At 41.0% G+C, this 20,124-nt stretch overlaps 1 protein-coding gene across 15 annotated transcripts in view; it reads right to left on the bottom strand.

Moving 5' to 3' along the window:
* The window catches only part of HMBOX1 (homeobox containing 1), a 62,380-nt gene that overhangs the window by 32,574 nt on the left and 9,682 nt on the right, over positions 1–20,124 (bottom strand). For all 15 annotated transcript variants that reach the window (XM_026844835.1, XM_026844839.1, XM_026844844.1 and 12 more), the window contains 3 exons: positions 16,770–17,249; positions 14,751–14,836; positions 5,147–5,257 (listed from right to left, as the gene is read on the bottom strand). In XM_026844835.1, coding sequence (XP_026700636.1) covers positions 5,147–5,257; positions 14,751–14,836; positions 16,770–17,249 — 677 coding nt within the window. The remainder of the gene's footprint in view (positions 1–5,146; positions 5,258–14,750; positions 14,837–16,769; positions 17,250–20,124) is intronic.

Genomic DNA, 20,124 nt, shown 5'->3' with positions numbered 1-20,124 from the left:
CCTCTTTCTCTTTTCCACGGGGTAACACCAATATCAGCAGCAGTACGAGAGAAGTATGCTGAGATTACAAGTACCCACCCCTGGTTTTGCACACACATAAAGACAGAAGCATCTGAATGCATACAGAGGTCCAAAATGTGCTTGGATCTCTGAGTGGCTGAAGTGGTGAATATATGCACTGTTGCCACATTTGATAAGGTAACTGTGGAGCTTTTCTTCATCCCCCTCAATTAAGCGAGCACTTGGGGATCCTGTTTATTTTGCTGTTCCAACCGTTCATCACAATCTTCTTGCCACCCAGCTCCGCTTCTTTACAACTTAATAAGTTACTTCCTAGTTACTAGGTCAGATTCTTTTTACAAACCCCTCAAACAGCTTTTAAGAAGCAGTGAAACTTCTCTCTTGAGCAGAATGAGCAAATGCAGGATAGGATTTTCATCTTAGTATATGCATCAAAAAGCAAGACATCTATAAGAGGTATAGAGGTGAACCGTCTGGGAAGAACTCCTTTTGCAGAGAAAAATGAAAAGCGACATCTCTCACTACCTGCCAGTGCTGAGTACCTCTTGCAACAATACAGAATCTTCTCCGTGCAAGCCAGCATTTTCTGAAACGCGGGCTACGACTTTGGGGATGCTGCAGGGGGGTTTTCGGCAGAGGAGTCAAAAGCGGTGCTTTCCAACCGGAACGCAGCTCTATCTCCGTACTAAAAATTCCTCCTGGCAAAGGCCTGCCTCCTCTCAGCACATCCCAGACACTATCCTGAAGAAAGAGCCCTGCTCTTAAAAGCATCACAAGCAATCGCTGATCCACATCACATGTTTCAGAGAGGCTCTGCCACAGAGGCGCGATGTGCAGAGAGGCTGGAGCAAGCCTCGGGCCACCTCCCAGCTCCAAAAAAACATTTAGTAGCAAGCCTTTCCAGCAAGTACCTATCATATATTATACTGATCAGAACAGATGTCACGCTGTATTTTTAGCCAGACTGACCTGAGATCACACGATAAACACCTTTCAGTGACTACTGAGCCAAGCTAGATTTGAATCAGCAGCCTGCACAGCAAAGGTTCCCTACAGAGATCATTGCTTGGATGGAAAGGATCAGACCAGGGACTATTTTCTCTGCAGGTCTGTAAAAGAGTAAATCACCAACAATACGTTTTCAGTGCAAATCTCATGGGATATCCAGTCCCTGATTTTTTTTTTTTGGGGGGGGGGGAGGGGTAGGCTTTTCTTTCATAGGTAAACAAGAACTGCTATAAGAATATCACAAGAGATGCTACATCCTGATAATAACTACTTTTTTTTTTTTTTTTTTTCAAGGAGGAAGAGCACATGGTTTTCTCCAAGGTGACCACAGCTGCCTTCCTATTACAGAAGACTGGCAGAAATAAATATCCAGCCTAAATGGAAGCAGTCTGTATCCATCTGTAACTTCAACACATCATTTCTAGGTGCCAGCTTCAGTTTGCAGTGCACAGAGGCAAAAGACATGCTAAAGTTAGTCTGTAACAGACTTTCCACATTGCCCAAGACCCAGTGCTGGCCAAACCAATCAGGCTAACAACTACCAATGTAAAAAGAAATATTTATTTATTTAAACCCCATGGGCTCTGGGAAAAAAAATAAATCAGTACATTATAGGACTCTATGCACTCATACACTGGCTTCTGAAACATATACTATTTATCTACTGCCAAAATGCTCTGTCCTCTACAAAACACAAGAGATGTGGTGACTGTCCAAAAAAAAAAAAAACAAAACCCGATCTAAATGAAAAGCATCCCTATTAATTGGATTAAAGACCTTTCAAACACTAGCATTTAGCACCGACTTCTTCCTTTCAACAAAAAAAGTGCCTTTCACCCTAATTGGCAACTGTTTCCAGAAAAGTTTACAATCACTAGTACACTGGAATTTGCAGCATTGCTGTTAACTCCAACATCACTCCTACCAGGAAAATGTTGATCAAGAAATTTTTGAGCAAGATTATTGTGTACAGTAGGAAAAGTGGGGGTCTTTTTTTCTGATCCATGAGACTGAAGTCTCTTCTGAAATGTTCCAGTTTGCTGTTGCCTAAAGACCCATCACCAAAGATAAGAGAAATATAGAAAGTACCCATGCAAATAAGAAATCCAAACCAAGCAAACAACAAACAGCATATTGAAGAGGTCAAAGCAAGCTGGCAAATAACAGAAGTGATGGAATTGCTGAGCCTCTTCTGCATAGGAGCAACATCTAGGAACATCTCAACAGTGGTGTCTAAAAACTGCCCTAAGCCTCCACAACACAAAGTTCTTTGGTTAGCAGATGCAAGACTGCTTGTGAATGATTTAAAGCATTATAGAGCACCACTGTGCGTTTGAAAAAATAATATATATATTAAAAAAATCTTTTATTGTATCTAACGCATCTTTTGCTTATGTAAGCGTAGTAAGAAAGTCCCTGCTGTGAGGACCTTACAGTCAAGGCAGGCAAGTCACACAGGGAACAGTCTTATCTTTATCCAGGAGTTGGAGAGGTGAGGTGCAAAGGGGAAATCATTTGCTACAAGGTGTACAGAAAAACTGGCAGAGTCAAGGAAAGACTACAGGTCTGCCAAGTTCTTTCCACATGAAACAACTATTCTTCCTTTACAGCTCATAAATTGATTATATCTTTCTTTCCATTACTACACAAATTCAGTCAGAATATGGACTTCATCTGAAGATCCAGTTTTCCAAAATAAGGAATTAAAAAATAAGGGAACTAAAAGTTCCCAAAGACCTCCCTTTGCCCATTGGTAACTCAAACACACAGGTGCTTATACACAGAGACACCTTGCTCTGCTACTCAAAGGAGGAGGATTGAGATTTTATTCCCACCAGCTGGAATTGAAAAAAAATGGGATATATGAGAATAGAAAGCAAAGCATAATCTCCTAGGAAGTGCGCAAATAGAAGAAAAAACATGTCAGTCACTTCATCTCTTTAAGTTTTGTCAAAGGAGAACAATCTTTTGACACTGCTTCTTTGTGAACATGGCAGGGGGCTCTACTGATTTCATCTGTTTCTGACTAAAGAAGGCAGACAGACCAGCTAGTCAAGCCTACTAATCACAGGATACTCTAAATAGTATCCAACACTTAGGCTCCAAATTGGTTTTATAACAATAACTTAAATCCAGGATTCCTTGGACAAGGCTGGTACCTTCCTCAACATACTGTGTACACTTGCATATATGCATATTAATTATCTCTTTGCTTGCCACACTGACCTACAATATAGTAGGTGGCAATAATTCAAAGCAGTGGATTATCCTACACTAAATACATCAATATAACCACCTTTTCCTCAAGTAAACTTTTCCAACAGCTACAGGAAACCTAAGGGTTTTCCCCCTTTACCTCACTCTCTAAAGAAACCAAATGTTATTTGGTTCTAAAGGGAACTTAACTGCATCCAAATCGTCCCTTCACAGAGGCAGAGAAGCCATTTTGCCTTTTATACTTCTTGAAAATGCTGTACAAGATCTCTTACTTGAAAAAAAGGTTTCAAGAGTGGTTGTCTGAGTGTAGAGATTTTTCCATGTGTGTATAAAGAAAAGTGAACAAGACCTCAGCAGGACAGCGTGTCAGAGAAGTAGAGGTTAATGATTCGTTTCAATTTAAGCCGTAACCTTCAGCGTTGCAAGTCTCCCTTAGACACTTCTCAAGAGCGAAAGGACAAACAAGATGTGAGCTTGTGGATATGGGGAAAGAAAGAAGGTTAAGAGAAAGAAGTAAAGATTTTAGTGCTAAGTTTGACAAGGCTACTCTTATCCCAGCACAGAATATATTTCTTAAACAGCTCCAAATGATGTCGGCAAGAAAAGATGCAAGGCTAAAGGAAAGACCCACAAACCAGTTTTCATTGTGAGGAGAGGACTTGGGTTGGGTTTTTTTTCCAAAATACACCTTCCAAAAAACCTCAAGTTGTCTCCACTATTTTGGAGGCAGTAACTTCCATCAAAAGGAAATGGCTGAGAGTTACTTCACAGGGTGCAACTTGAGGCTTTCCACGTAGCTGATACTGAACGGTTGTATCCAGTAACCTGCTGATCCTTGGTCTCACAATTCCAACCGCTGCAAAACCAAGGCTCCTGGCGATCCCTGCTGCTTGCCAGCACCTCACAACCCTTGGCACTTTCTCTCTTTAGAACAATCTTCTAGACACTTAACAGAAAGGACAGGCTCAGCTGTCACTTTGAACCCACCCAACTTTAAGCTGAAGTATTCTCAGGCCAACTGACAGCTGGAGCCTCTTGATTTTCAGCTTACTTACAAAGCAGGAGTTTTGAGGATCTGTTTTCACTGGACTTTTTCTTAATAGAATTCTGGATATTGAAGCCAAGTTCACATCAGAGAGCTTGAGTCTTAAATTCCTTAAAACAATTACACAGTTAATTTAATCATGTCATTGTTTAAAGGAAATTAAATGTAAATATTTTTATCTTTACAATAAAACTGCTAAAGGGAAAAATAAGAACTGTGGTCAAACAACATCCATGAAGAAGAACAATGCAAGGAAATTAATTCAACTGTGATTCTGAAGATTGCTGGTTAGTTAAAGATAATGCGGAGCTTTACTTCTCTTTTTATATTTAAGATCTATTTTGAGATTTGGAGAAGCGAGTGGGATTTGAGAGACACATCTCCAACTTATCACTGTACCTATCAATATGCCATCCATAAGCTTGAGATCCAACCCAAAACCCTCTGAAGTTATCCTAAAGTTTCTCTCCACCAAACTGTGTATTTTTTGTTGCAACTTGATTAATTGTGCAGCATTATTAATGTTTCCTATTTGTTCATTCTGAAGAGTCTCAGCATAAATTTTGTTCTAGCAGACTAGAACTTCACTGATGGGTTCTGACTCCCAGAGTTGGCTAGCTGGTGAGAGGATAGGGCGAGTAACTGGGGCCGAGGTGCTGGACAGCCAGCTAGGGATGAGTCAGATCTGGATCTTTTGCTGCAAAGGAAAGTGCAGATTTGTTCCTACCCTCCTAAAAAGTAAACTGGTCAGAGGGAATACCCCTCCAGTACACCAAGAAGTGAATGATAAAAAAACAGTGACAAAGGGCTTCTTTCCATAAATAAACAGGAGATGTTTAGGCTATATTTGTTTACCAGGATTTGTCTTCTCGAGCTGGTACCATCTGTAAAATGCCCTTTTCTTTTGTTCACTCAGGTCCGACCCCTGCTGCAACAGCCAATGGGAGATCCGGCTCTGACTGATACCTGTAAAAAACCAGAACAAAACAAAACAAAAAAACACAAAGAGAGAAAGAGGAAGAGAAAACTTGCTCTTTTTAAAACATTTTAAAGTGGCTTATATACTGATAAAAGGTGTTGCCTTACAAAGCCCAGGAACTCATAATGGTTCAATCACAGAGAAAGTAGAGAGTTCAAGCTTCCCGCCCCCGCCCTGTCCCTAACTGCTTTAACTTATCCTTGTCCTTATCTTCAACCTTACTCAAGGTACATCCTGGAATCAGCACAATCAATCTACAAAAAAAAGGGCACACAAAAATTGGGAAGCCACATCTACCGCTGACTCGAATTGTCCACAACTTCCCTGGTTCTTCAATTTCTTCATCTGTGAAATGGGAACAAGTCCCTTACCCACTATTATATATAAATGATATGAGATCATTATCATTCAATGCTTGAATAAGAAGGGAGATGAACACAGAAACAGTTTATGTGATACAGATCAAATCAGCCCAGAAATGGAGCAAGCCAACTATCAGCAGCTCTAACAACGGCCAGAAAACAAAACAGAAATGGCAGCTGTCTGTCAGCAAAGCAGGATTCAAGCTCTATGTATCCAAGCACGACTAGGGACAAAAAGTTCCAGAGTTTTTTTAAGCAAGACTTATAAGAAAACAGTAAAAGGGGAAAACCCCCTAGAAGTTAATACAGTTATTTCTAAAGCATGACACTGAATGATCAACGCAGAAAGGGAACAGAAATGATTAGAGTGAGAGAACCAAATAAAAAGTGCACTAGGAGGTGAATGTAGGCTTAGTTGAAAATATCAGAAAATACGTAGTTTGCTAAATAACTGAAGCAGTACTTCGGGTAGGAAGACTCTCTACTCTCTGTGCTTTCTACAAGGTTCCTCAGCTATCAGAACGGGTTAACAACATTTAAACCCTCCTGAGAACTAAAGTTTTAGGGGATGCTCCAAAGTAACAATATACAGCTGAACACCACCTGTGCTACCACCTGCTTGGTGATAATACCGAGGCAGGTAGAAGGCTGGTTTTCACACCGAAACTGAACTACCTCTCCCCTCTTGAGATTCATCAAGGTTTTATAAGATCTCATAATCATATTTAACTCATGAAAAACAGCCCCCTGTAGTTTTACCACTTCTAAAATGGGGGGGGTGGGGGAGAGAAGTTAACCGTGCTTTCTTTTTTTTTTTTGTGTTGAACACTAAAGCTAGTTAACTTTACAGTGATTCAATTTGACCCTCAGGTATCATATTCAGGTGGGTTTACTCCAACCAGATTTTTTTAAATCACAGGGTTTATGATCTTAACTGCTCTTCCTGTACAAAATTCCAGAGCCTATGAAGTCTCAATTGTCCTGGGGGAAAAGGATAGGTGTGTTTTACTCCAAGTACAGAAGCTTACTGCTATTCAGTAGCGCTCCTCCCACAAACTATCCCCTGGTTTGGTTTTGTTGCCCATACATCTAGCGATCTTCTTAACATCCCCTCCCAGATGCTGCCTTTGCCCCACAACTGGAACAGTTCAGAAACAGTTGGAGCAGTCAAGAGTTGACTACCCCCAGGACCCACACGGGGATATATAATTGAGTTTATACTGCTCGGGAAGTGGAATTACTCAAGCAAACACAAGCCTCAGATTTTGCCAAGTTTACATCAAGTAACTGTGGAAACATAAAAGTTAATACCCAAAGAAGTCAATATAAGTTGACAAAACTCTCCAGCCCAAAACAAGGCTCGCTGAAATCATGCAATCTAGATGCCTGATCGCCAGTGGAAAGACCAGGTTTTGAAAATTTGCAGCCCTTCACTGTTGTGATTTATAAAAGCCATTTCTTTAACAGAGTGCTGTGGGACACAAATGTTTGTGTCTCACTGCTTTTGGCTGCATGGCTCCTATTAATCAATTGGTAACAACATCATTAATTTCCTTGTTTACTACAGTCAACTTAGACTTTTTGCAGTGAATTAGTATTTGTTGAGTGTTTAGATAACGTAAGATATAAATGTAAAGCATTATTAGATAAAAATTATAGAGATTAAGTATCTTCAATGAGTTGTATAGTGGAAAATCCAAATTCTGCTCAAGAGGCTGCCTGATACTATCATAAAGTGGTACAGATGTTAGCCACTTCAGACAATGTGCTCGAGACAAAGCAAAGGAGCAGGAGCCAAAAGATTCAAGCTGTGTATTGCCATGTCCACATCTGACTCGTTGCGAGTCCTCACAGTTTATAAAGTCGCTTCTGCAAAACAGAGCTTTGTAAAGGGCACTGAGATGTACAGATTCAACGAATGCAAATTCCCAGTACATAATTATTTGACTATGGTATCTCATGAACAGCACTGCAGTCCATAGCCCACAGCCCATTTTGCATTTTTAGCTAGCAGACTTCTACAGCAATGCTGCAAACCCAGACAACACACCAGGTATGGCTTTAGGCACCTGATCTTGGGTTTGGTCATAGGGATGCAGTGGATGACCTCTAGAAAACTGGTTTAAGTCTTATTTCTTATCATTCATTTCTGGTTTTTATTATCCTCTTTCCTTGCTTCAGAGATCTGTAATAAGAGTTGAGCTTCTTAAGGGTTTCCTCTACCTATACCACTCCTTCTCTTTTTGTTTTTAAGATATAAAATATCCTTCATCTGTACCTCAGCTTGGTTTAGAGGCCCCAAAACTATCTATTCCAGTAGCCTGACTGATTCAAGGTCACATGCAAAGTCCGTAGCAGAAGAACTGATCTCTTAGATCCCAGTACAGTGTCTTAATCACAAACCCATCCTTCTCTCTTTTCAATTAAAAAAACCCAAGCCCCCCAAATTGTCATGTCAAGAGTTTCTTGCATCTCAAGCGGGTTTTACACAGTTGACTCATAGGGACAATGACTAGTACTACCATCCTGTCACATTGTCTGTAATCACGCTACTTTAGGAAATTGCACTGGCAGGAAAAAAGAAATCATCCTGCTGCCAGAAGCAGATTAATGAAATAAGTTCTCTGGAGTACTGAAAATCCAGCTGTCTTGAGGAAATTCACTCTCAAACTGAGCCACGGACCTCAAGGAAGACTGCCATCCTCTGGGCTCAGCATCAGCAGGGACACGAACGCATTGTAATGAGCACAACTAGCTTTCTCACAGAAAACACTGAAGAAAGAAGCAGTAATCACAAAGGATTATGGTAATTCAAATGCTGACTTCTTGTATCGCATGTCACTCCTCCCCGTAACAGGTTACACTTCCTAATTATAAACAAAATGGAGATGACAGTACAAGCATGCTCTTCTGTCCAGCCCCCCTCTCTCCTATATAAATTATTTGGGGAAAAAGTTTCCCTTTCAAATACATAAAATCAATGGCAAAATGCATCATCAAGAGAAGGTAACCGGTATCTGCAGTACAAATCTCCTCCTAACCCTCAAAACTGCTATTCATCAAGTCTTTGGTAACTGGTTTTCACCTTCACAGATAGATTTGTTCAGCAACTCTACTTTGCATTTCTTTAATGTTTCTTTCAGGAGAGAGTTTTAGAAGCACCTGAAATACGTCAGATTTGGAGAAGAAAGAAACTGACTGTTTTAATTCTTCAGTTTGTAAGCAACGTCCTAGATTCATATAATACGTGCTTGCAAAGGACATCTATCAATTTAGGAGATTAGCAAGGCTTCTTTACAGAGAACCTGCAGAGATCAAAATCATAGAAAAACAAATCTTTCCTTGTTGTTGTCATGAGTATAGAAAAAAAAAAAAGGGAGGGGGGGGAAGGAAAATGTTTTTCAAAATCTGGCTTCTTGTCACTTCAGATAATCAGTAATTCAGTAATTTTCTGAACTCTCTTTCCAATGGAATTAGTTAAGCTCCACTTTGCATTTGGATTTGTTCAGCATCCCTGTGTGTAGGTTCCAAACCTTGAGGGATTTTATTTATGTTACAGCAGCACTTCAAGGCTGCCCTCCACCACGCTAGGTGCTGTGTGCGGTTAGCATAATATCGAGTTGTGTCCTGAAGATCTCATATCAAGGCACAGACAGTAGGACAGGGCTGAACTGTACAAGCAGAATTGGAAAGGTTAGCAGAACTGCACACTGGAAAGGCTCTATGTGTTATGTGGTGATTTTTGGTTTGTTTTGTTTTTTCACGAGACCTCTGCATTTTATTCTTGTTCTTTTGTTGTTTGGTTTGGTTTTTTGTTTGGTGGTTTTTGTTTTTTTTTTTAAATGGTGGTTCAGTTTTTATAGTAGTGACCTAAGAATTGAGAAATCCAAATTCAAATTCCTGCTCTGCAACAGACTGCTTCCACCGTGACCTCAGGAAAGCAAAGGGGCTTTTGTTCCTTCACTCCCTAAGTGTAAAAAATAGAAAAGGTACTATTTCCAAACCTCGCAGAGGCATCATCCATCAAAGCATTTAGCCTGGCTGCAAAGGGCTCATCTATGCATATTCCTCCCTCTCTCCTTCAGTGTAGTACATAACCGAAAGATCTTAGTTTCTGAAAACATTTCCCCCACCCTCCATCTGCATTTGGAATCTAAGAGACAGCATCTCTTAGTAAGTTTACATTTATCTCTTCATCCTCTGCCTTCTGACCACAACTTACTTGGTACCCAGATACGAATCGCAGCACAAGACTTCAAATTATAGTTAATAAAAATCTGGCATCTCACCTGCCACATGTAGGGCTAAATACCTACCCCCGAGTAAGCCGCAGTTATGTTAAAAGGAGCTTCAAATAACAAGATAGGAAATTCAGCAGGAACTATTATTAGCTCCTGTTTATACTGTCATTTTTCTTATCAGTAGGAGATTATTTATACAGAGCCCAACCCAAGTGCTTCTTGTTTATCTTATTACAGACACCATTAAAAAAGTTTCTATAAAAAGCAGCTCCTGTATTTAGGACCAGCACTAATAAGTGTTATGCTAGGTTTTTGCTTCTTATCAATCATTCCTTTATTTTCAAGTCACCATTTAATACTCTGTTACTATTTTCCAATCTGCCCTCTTCTCTCAGTACACAAGGCAGCCCTGCAGTATGTCTTCCAGGTTTAATTTTCCCTGTCAGATTCATTATCTAAATGACTTTTAAAGTTTCTGGTAATTTTATAAAGACTGAGAGAGCCTAAAAAATTTGTTTTACTGCAACAGCTGACTTTAACCTTCAGCTCCGTGTTCCTCTCTCATGTATCCTCCCTCTCCATCACTTTCCATCCCCTTGCGCTGCAGCACAGGAAAAACAAAAGGAAAAGCTGTTTATGGTTGCAGTCTGTAAATACCAGGCTGCTCAGTGTGCTTGGTAGGATTGTGGGTGATACAGGAATGTGTATTCTTATACAATGCAATATGAGAATTAAAATGAGAAAAAGGAGACAGGTATTTCATAATGAAATCCTAAGTGGCTTGAGGAATCAGTGAAATAAGGTAAAATGGAAGTTTCAAGGGTTAGAAATTGAAGTGGAGGTTCCTGCACCAAGGACAGAACACGGTAAGATACAGAATGGGGACAAATACGGTCCTAAGTCCTGGGGAAGTTTTATACTCTCTGACGAGCTAATCCAAGACCTGTAATTTAAAGACATGCAAATACACTGGATCAGCTAAAGTTCATCACTTGTATGTCTAATTCGGCCAACTTCAAACCCAACTGTAATTAAGAAAAGGAAGAAAAGATTTTAGGTTCCTAGCTAAAGGTCTAATATCACTGTTAAGATGCACTACTACTCCTTTCCCCTCTCCATGGCATTCTCCCCTCCTGCTACACACACAATTTTTTTGGAGTAGTAAAGAAATTGGTAGAGATTGAAAGGACAAAGTTGACAGCATGGGTAGCCAAGCCAAACAACTCTCCTTCTGGACAGAGCCAGCCATAAATTTTTCATTTCTCTCTTGCCTCTCTTCCCAAGGCAGAAGAGATGAACGCTAAAAGCCAAGGCCATGCTATTCTGCATTTATTTCCAGTGCTAAACAAATGACTTCCAGCTGATGCAGGGTGGTAGCCAGCAGACAGGCAAGTCAAATATGCCCAACACCTGCACTACAGCCTCCAGAAACAGCTTGCTATGTTTGTATTACGACAAACGGTGATGGAAGCTGTAAGCACACCAGCATCTGCGGTTTGCTGATCTGTTCTTGCACAATTGCCCCCCTTCGTGCTCTTTCACAGCCTCTTTGTTGGCCAGAGCAGGGTTCCACCTCGATGTGCAATATAATAAAGAGGACCCTGAGACACGGATCACTGGAAGCTGAACAGTATTCTGAAAAGGTATTATTTCTCTTATGGTCCTCCCCTATGCCATCTGTTACTGACCACACTTTGGATTTTATTTATCTATTTTTCCTCTTGTTTACTGAATTATTTACAGAACAGCTTTACCAGTAAGACTAAGTCTGTAAACACTGAGATGACACCACTGGGGATCGTATATTCTGAAAAGCATTACCTTTGTCTATACAAACTGCTTTTTTAGTGAACCAAAAGTAGTTTATAGGCCTTTCCTGGGAGCCCGTTTTACATCTGAATGGGAAGGGATGTTGGATACATCTGAAGACTACACAAGTCAACTAGCACTCATCAGGCCTAAGACAAGGCTGGAAGTGAGCGCCCTGGGACACATGCTTTCTGCTCTGGATCTCTGTCCTGAGCTATTTTCAGTCACTCTTCACCGTACTGTGCTTTTGAAAGGAAGCTGATGTTTCCCCTCGGTAGTGCTGAGCACACTCTTTAATCTGGTCCCTTCAAACATCTCTTTGAGATTTACTATTTCTTTCAGATAAGCCATAACTATGTACTTCATAGTGACACATAAGTACTACACATCTGCTTACACAAGGCTATGGGTTATATTTAAAATGAATCAGCTCCCATAGACCTTCCCACCAAGCATATGGAGGATGACACCCTTCAACTGCAAAGGGTAGCAGGAGGAACAGATTGGTGCATCATGTGCAAAATATTGCTTTCTTTTCTTATTTGAAAGGTCCACGGAAACACTACTGGCTCGTCCATAAAAGGACACAGCCATTTAACCTTTAGATCTACTTGGTTTCCCATTGATTTGGCTTGAAAACAAAACAACACAGTGCCATTAGTTCAGTCTTTGTGCTGTCCCACTGCCAGGCTCGAAAGAGACATCTAGGAATATTTTCTCTGGTCACTGTGTTGAGTATATTCTGGATTCCCCCCCCCATTACACAGAAGGGTTGACTAGGATGGGTATGAAACTTAGTCAACTCTGTATGAAGTGGACAGTGCATTACTAACAGGAGGAATAGCCTGGCAAACAATGAAAGCTCCCAAAGGCTAAACAGCAACTTAACAACTTCAACAACTGAAATCCAAGAGAGCAGGTTAAGGATGGAAAGAGCAAAATGGTCAGATGGGAAGAGACTGGTCTTGACTTCCCTACAGTCTGCCTGCAGGGGTATCAAGACATGCACCAAGATACCTAGCTAATTATAATCACATCAGTTCCTTCTGATGCACACAGGGTTTTGCTGTGGTGATTCTGATTCAACAGCCTCGCATGCAGTAGTCCCACTGATTTAAAAAAAAAAAAAAAAAAAAAAAAAAAAAAAAGTGCTGGCTTTTTTGGAAATATTTTTTCCTGCAATTTTTTTCCCTCTTTGCATTACTTATCTTGAAGGGGGAGCTAGTTTGACTTGCTAGTAGATGTGAAGGGTGCTATACAGAGGTTAATTCAGAAATGGGTTATTCCAGGACTATATTCAGGCAAGGACTACACAAAAGTAGGGGAGTGACCCACTCACTACCAAAACTTTAGAGGTCAGGTACAATTTAAGCAACTAGACTCAGCATTTAATTTCTGAAGTACTAGTGCTAACATTGAGAAGGCTAATAACATTCTTTAAAGTTACACAAAACCTTAATCTCATAATTTTACAGATGAAATTGAAATCAGGGAAGGACAAGTAATTTTGCCCAAGATCGCAGAGGAGAGTTGGAGACGTGGAAGGAATTCCTGGCAACATGGCTCAAGCACCCATTTCTGCCTGCCGACCTCAACGGCTAGCATGTCTGCAAACCCAGATCTCCCAGCCAGATGGGTTCTTATAGCATTTCAAATACTGGAAATATCATAAAAGAACAACTTCCCTCTTGCTGGCTTGGCATTCCTAGTCATCAGGGAACTGTAAAAATTATATATTTCAAGATCTTTATTCAAGCTTGGGTTAAAAAAAGAGTGTTACAGGTATAACATGGGATTAAGCTATTGGTATTTTATCAAGCCTTCATCCTAAAAACACAGGTGCTGAAGTGCATCCAAAGAAGAGTAACGAAGCTGGTGAAGGATCTAGAGCACACATCTTGTGAGGAGCTGAAGGAACTGGGGGTGTTTAGTCTGGAGAAAAGGAGGCTCAGGGGAGACCTTATTGTTCTCTACAACTCCCTGAAAGTAGGTTGTAGTGAGGTGGAGTTTGGTCTCTTCTTCCAAGTAACAAGTGATAGGACAAGTGGAAATTTATCTCAAGTTTTGCCAGGGGAGGTTTAGATTGGGTATTGGGAAAAATTTCTTCCCCAAAAGGGTTGTCAAACATTGAAACAGGCTGCCCAGGGCAGTGGTGGAGTCCCCATCCCTGGAGGTATTTAAAAGATGTGCAGACGTAGTGCTTAGGGACAGTGTTTAGTGGTGGCCTTGGCAGTGCCAAGTGCGATGTTAACAGTTGGACTCGATCACCTTAAAGGTTTTTTCCAACCTAAATGATTCTGTGATTCTAAATATGCTCCCAGCTACACTGTTCTGGACAAGCAGCGTGAGCCTGTATAGCACCCCGCCCCACAGAGGAGCAGTAAGACTTTATTAATCCTTGTGTAAAGCTCTGGAAACACACCCAAAGAAGAAGTGGTATCACTGCAGCCTGTTCACTTATCTTGAACGTGAAGGAGATAAGGCATGGGGCAAAAGGCAAAAAGAGAATTACTTCTAGGTAAAATCTGAGCTACTATGGTCATCCCCTCAACCTTGAGTCACTGATTGTGACTTAAAGGCAAGTGATTGAAAAACTTCACACCATCATAATCTGACTCCTGGGTGTAGTGATACCAGCTATAGCTGTGTCTCCTGACCTTTCATATATATTTTATAATATAAATATATATTATATCTCTCTCCATATACAGAGATGCAGATACGCATCTATTCACCGCACTCAACAAACAATTTAAGAATTAAGGAAAACCGTTTTCATTTTAAGATAAGAACTTCGGGCTTATTATAATGCTGTAAAATAAAATCTGCTAGCACAAGCCACAAAAAAAGGAGAAAAAAAAAAAAAAAAGAAAAAGTGATTCACTGGGGAAGTTCCATGATGTGCGGGACAATGGGTCTTAAATCAAAGGCATACATTATCATGACTAAGCTGACAGATCTGCACTGCAATGCAGAAAGCCAAGCAGTATTCCAACATCTGCACCGTGCACGGATAGGCAGTTAGACACAGTTTCCCAAAATGAAGAAAGGACTCCCCGAGCTCTTACCTGTTACCTGTGCAACGACTGCTTGGGAAATTCTCCGATTGGCTAGGAAGGCTTTGATTTCCTCCTTTATCACACTGCTGTCCCTCCTACCAAAACAAAAAAACAAAAGAACACACAAAAAGACGGACAGACCAAAGTGCACTTTGAAGATGCAAAATGGCTTTATTTCCTTTATTTAGGGGACAGGGAGTGGGGAAGGCAGGCATTAAAATACTCAAAAAGTGCCTCACCAGTGGACACTTCTTTTAACAAGTGTCACGTTTGATCAAAGTACCCTAGCAGGGGAATGGATGACTCATGTCCTATATAATTCATATTAGGTGCAGCACTGCCATATGGAATGTACAAAGTTTCATTACACAGGGATGAATAAATCTCTCATACCAGCATAAAAACCTCAGTCATAAAAATGAGGCACAAAAATAAAAAATAAAGGATAGCAGGGTCTGCATGGTTAGCTACACAAATGAATATACATACACAAGCCTTCCCCAACCTTTCAAGGAAAAGACCCAAAGAAGAAAAGCTTTTGCAACCTCTACCCCCCCACCTTGACTGGCTTAGTCCACAGCTTGCACTGAATGAACAAGTGCCAGTTACTTAAAGCCTTTGTAGGATTTTTACAAGGTGTGCAAAGATCGTTCAGAAGGGACTAAAACTATGCTAGAACCAAAATAATTTGGAGGTTGCACAGGGACTGTGATATGCAGCAAATTTCAATTGCAGTAAACACATGCTTTTCCCTACTCTTCCTCCCTTTCTGAGAAAGGCAGACAATTAAACCAGACTTTATTAGGCTTTACTATTTGGTAATTTTCTCTTCCCCTTCTCCCCTCCTGCCCTAGCAGCAATCAAGAGAGATTCAAGCTTGCAAATGTAAATGCAAAAGAAATGCTATGTGGTGGGTTCATTTTTATTTCTGTACCCAACACATCTTCCATATGCCTGCAAATAAAAGTAGTTTCAGTTTAAATAAGCACTAAAAGCATTACCTGAGACTCATTGCACAGGAACCCAAAACTCAAAGGAATGATTAAACTCCAGTAACGGATACTCCTGTGTACTGCTATACTCACCACCTTCCTACATTATTCTATCATCCTGCAGCAGACAGTAAATGAGGTTGATCAGCTTTTCTTACTGCTCACCTCTAATCTTCTCCCCCAAAAGCCACACCTTTACCCTAAATCTCCAAACTACTTCAAATGTATTTTCACCCTGGAGCTTACAGACCCTAGTTCTCTCAAAACACTTCATAAGTGTTGCAATTTTTTGGAGGAAAAAAAAAAAAAAAGAAGACATTCCAACATTATGACCAAAATTGTTTTGAGACATTTGGCCTTTCCTCTTACTTCTTTTTGTCATCAAGCCCACTGACTCTGACTTTCATCCTCAGTGGTATAATCCCCCTCCTTTTATCTTTGCCATAACACTGAAAAAGAAGCCATTAAAAGTAAAGGAAGGTCAGTCTGGAAAAACAACCCCAACTGGCTCTCACTGAAGACTTCTGCTTCTTTATTATTTGTATTTTCCTACGCTAACTGCAGACTGTGCAAATCCCAGAGTCAGCCCCTACCACAAACTATAAACAGATAACATACACGCTCTGCGGATCCCAGCAAAAAGCAGTAACCAAGCAGATCCCCCACTCCCCTTGTATAGGGAAAAAAATACAATAGGAATGAAATAGAGGAGGAGTGGTCATGTGCATTGACAGTCAGAAGTCTTCTGAATAAGAGCGGGGTGGAAAATTAGCGTGCTAAAATTGATTTCAATTTTTGGTACAGCATGAGGGGGGAAAAAAAAAAAATTTCCACAGTAAAACAGACTGTGGGATATCCACATACAGCCAGGGGTTGGTGGGAGACACTGAGATAGTGACCATCAGGGGAATAACTGTCTAAAGCAGTTCCTGCTTTCTTGGTAACAACCTCTCACTACTACAGCAGTCCTCCAACATGCAGATTTCTTCTGAGGGAATTGCTCACTCTGACTTTCCAATTTATAAAGACTACTAACCTCATCAGTTCCTCCACTTTGTCATCAATGTCCAAGTCCTCTTCAGAAGCTTCAAAACTGTATGACCTTTGAGCCAAGCTGTTTGCAAGTGGGTAGCGGGTAGGTGACATCTTCCCATTGAACGCAGACAACCTCTCGTTACTCTCCCTCCCGTTCTGATTAGTAGTGCAAGGCTGTGGGGAGGTGTCGTAACTGTTGCTCGGTGATGGGGACATCCCAGAATGCTGGGTCTGTGTTGAAGCTGTAGCTGTAGAGGAAGATGCTGGGACATTGTTGGTACTGTTGCTGTAGGAACCACCTCCGTAGCTAGACCTTCTTCCAAATTTGTCACTATGCTCTTGATCAAGACGATCCAAGGTTTCCAGCGCGTGGAGGATTTCATGTCTGGTCATTCCCGTACGTCTCAGGCGCTGAAGCAGGTCTATCTGCTCTATGGTAAATCTTGGTTCGTCTGTGTAGTGAGACATGGTTTCCAGCAGACTGAAAACAAGGTAAAATGTAAAAGCAAAGACTTCAGTTCAATAGTTCTCTGTGGTACGTGAAAAGTACCTTACACGCAGGAAAGAGCAATTCTGGTCTGAAACTTTATCACACACGACAGAGTTGGCAGCCCAACAGTCCACCTCCAAACAAGCTCAGCGGGAAACCTCCCCTGAATGCTAGACTCACTGTGTAGCAGAAAGGCCTATTTTTTTTTTTTTTTTTTTTTTTTTGGTGAAGTGCTCAAATAGCATTTCTCTTTTCTGCTAGCACTCTCTGCACCTTCTACAATGAACCTGCAGTTAGTACCCTTTTGCTTTTGATAAACCACTGCTACAGAGACACATTGGTTGCTCAGTAATTAAGGCTACAACTTGATTTCAGACAAAATTTTGCCCATTGCTAAGTATCCACCAGACAGAAATCCCGGATTCCAAAACTGTTACGTTGAGGCCAGAGGTTGTGATTTTCTGGAGAAGTTTTAACCACTTATGACGTGAGATTTATGAATCTCAACTCTTTCGAATCTCAAGTACAAAGAGTTCAAGTTGCCCTAACTTTTTGTTGCTACCTTGAAAAAAAGAAGATAAAAACATACCTATCGGAAATTCTAGTGGCCTGTAGGACCAAAGTTGATTTGACTGAAGTCCCATTTCTGAAGTTTGATTTCTGAAGTTAGTAACTTTTGAACCTGGAATGTTGTCACAGATCGCCTGCCCTAACAAGGAAAGTGCAGCACATCCAATTACTACTGAGCTTTCATTTAAAGAAGTAAGTCTACAGCCTTTTCCCCTCCAAAGGCAGACTTCTCATGTAACTCGATCATCATGGTGGCTCATCAAAAGCATTTTTAACTCCTAAACTTCCCAAAGCTCCAGAACAATGAACATGTATTTGCTGCAAACCCCAGAAATGGAACTGAAAAAACCCCAATCACAATATGCTCCCTTAATTTCTTTTCCTTCCTAAGTCTCCTCACTACAGATCCAAATGTCACACAAATGACAAGATCACCTCCTTCAGAACTCAAGATCTTGAGAAGAAGGGATGGCAGATGGAGGGCAGACAGAACCTGGCAAAGAGATCCAATCATTTGCCATCCTTCTTGCGAATCTTCTTAGGAGTCAAGGGTTTATTAAAATTTCTGCAGGAGAGCAGGGTGAAGAGATCACTCAAACTCCAGGAGACATGACAGAGCTAATGTTCAATCCCTAAGAGCGAGAGCACACAAACAGCAGCCTCAGGGAAGTCAAGGAAGAATTCCAAGGACCCTGCAAAAACCAGAAGAGGGATGATGGCTGTCATGATGATGCCAGACCTTCCAGGGACAGGGCTGCTTATTTCTCTTTGCAAATTCTGAAGATCACTCCTCATTTCCATTTCTGCACTGGCACAGAGAAGTCCCCAACAGGAGCCACAGAGTGACAAAACCTTTTCAATTGCTGCATTTAGTCTTTTTTTTCAGATACATGAATCACAACAAAGTAAACCAAGCCTGTAGGTTTTGGAGGTGTAGCAAGGGAATCTCTTCAGGGGAGTAACATCTCACAACACAGACCTGACTAGGCAGTGGGAACAGATCTATCCTTGAGTCAGAGGGTATGGCCATGTCAATACTAGTAAATTAAAAGTGTGCCCAGGAAGAGCCACTGTAGCACCTACACGGAGTCATCTGCAGCGTTATTAAATCACTGTAACTGTCTTTGGCAGAGTGTTGGTCCAGCACAACCAGAGCACTCCTGACCAATTTTTACAGGCTTTTTTCAGTATTCTGCATGGAATAGAAACCACAAACACCTTGTTTGGATGTAGACACTCAGTCTTATGGCTAAGAGAGTCTGGTAGGATGGATGTGGCCAAACGGCCTTAGGGTTGAAGAACAGCACCAAGAACGGGCTCACTTAGTAGAGCTGTAGCTAGAGTGTAACTGTACGGACATGGTGCTACGAAGCCAGGATGCATGAATCCACAAAAATGACATTTGTAAGCCTGGAAAATACAGAAATAAGAACAAGTTCCTCATCAAGCAACTACTGAGCCCCTTTCATGGTTTCAACAGTGTGTATGTGGGAGAAGGAAGCAGGAGGACAATGCAAGGGGATGACTCCCATCCAAGAAAATGACTGTGAGAAGACAGACGGACCACAGCCATCTAAGTGCTTCAGTCCAACACAGGAATGTGCTGTCCTTTGGACAATTGATTACTCCAAACGTACAAGCCATTTTAAATTTTAAAAGACAAGCACCCAGATTATTCTACTAAAAGGAGGGCACAGCAGCCAATGCAGCAGTAGACTAGTGACTGACTGGAATTGTAACAACTAAAATTTGGAAGTCGCATCTCAGACTGAGACGTTCAGAGCTTGACAAGGAGCATTTGGAAACAGACACTGTGTTCTAGGTTTGGCCTCTGCGTTGGGGGAGGCAGGGCTGCTCAATCCTATTCTCAAAGCTTTGTGAGAAGTGTCACGCTGACTTACTGACTCACATCACAAACTCCTATAGAGGCTGAAAGCCCCCGTGTCAGCTCTGAGTAGCAAGGTTTTCAAAGAGAAAATCTTTTCTTAAACATCTGGCGTTGAGATGGTTTTCAGTAGATATGCCAGCTTGCCTTTCCTCAGAGACAAACTCATTTTTGGCATTTCTTACTATTTCTAATGTCATCACTTTCTGGATCATTTATCTGTCAACATCAAGTTTCATGTGCTCAAGTACTCTGGTTCAACTGGAGAATTTAATGAACTAGAACCTGCATCCACAACTACCTCTTCACAAAATTCCTACTTTACTGATTCTTCAATGTTTAATACTAAAACATAATTTAGATTATCTAGTTTACTCTCCCATTTGTCACAGACCTAGAAACCCAAAACTT

This window comes from Athene cunicularia (genome assembly GCF_003259725.1).
Source record: "Athene cunicularia isolate RWA chromosome 3 unlocalized genomic scaffold, athCun1 chr3_part1, whole genome shotgun sequence".
Classification (NCBI taxonomy): Eukaryota; Metazoa; Chordata; class Aves; order Strigiformes; family Strigidae; genus Athene; species Athene cunicularia.
The sequence above is the reverse complement of the archived record's forward strand: the minus strand, read 5'-3'. Positions and strand labels throughout refer to the sequence as shown.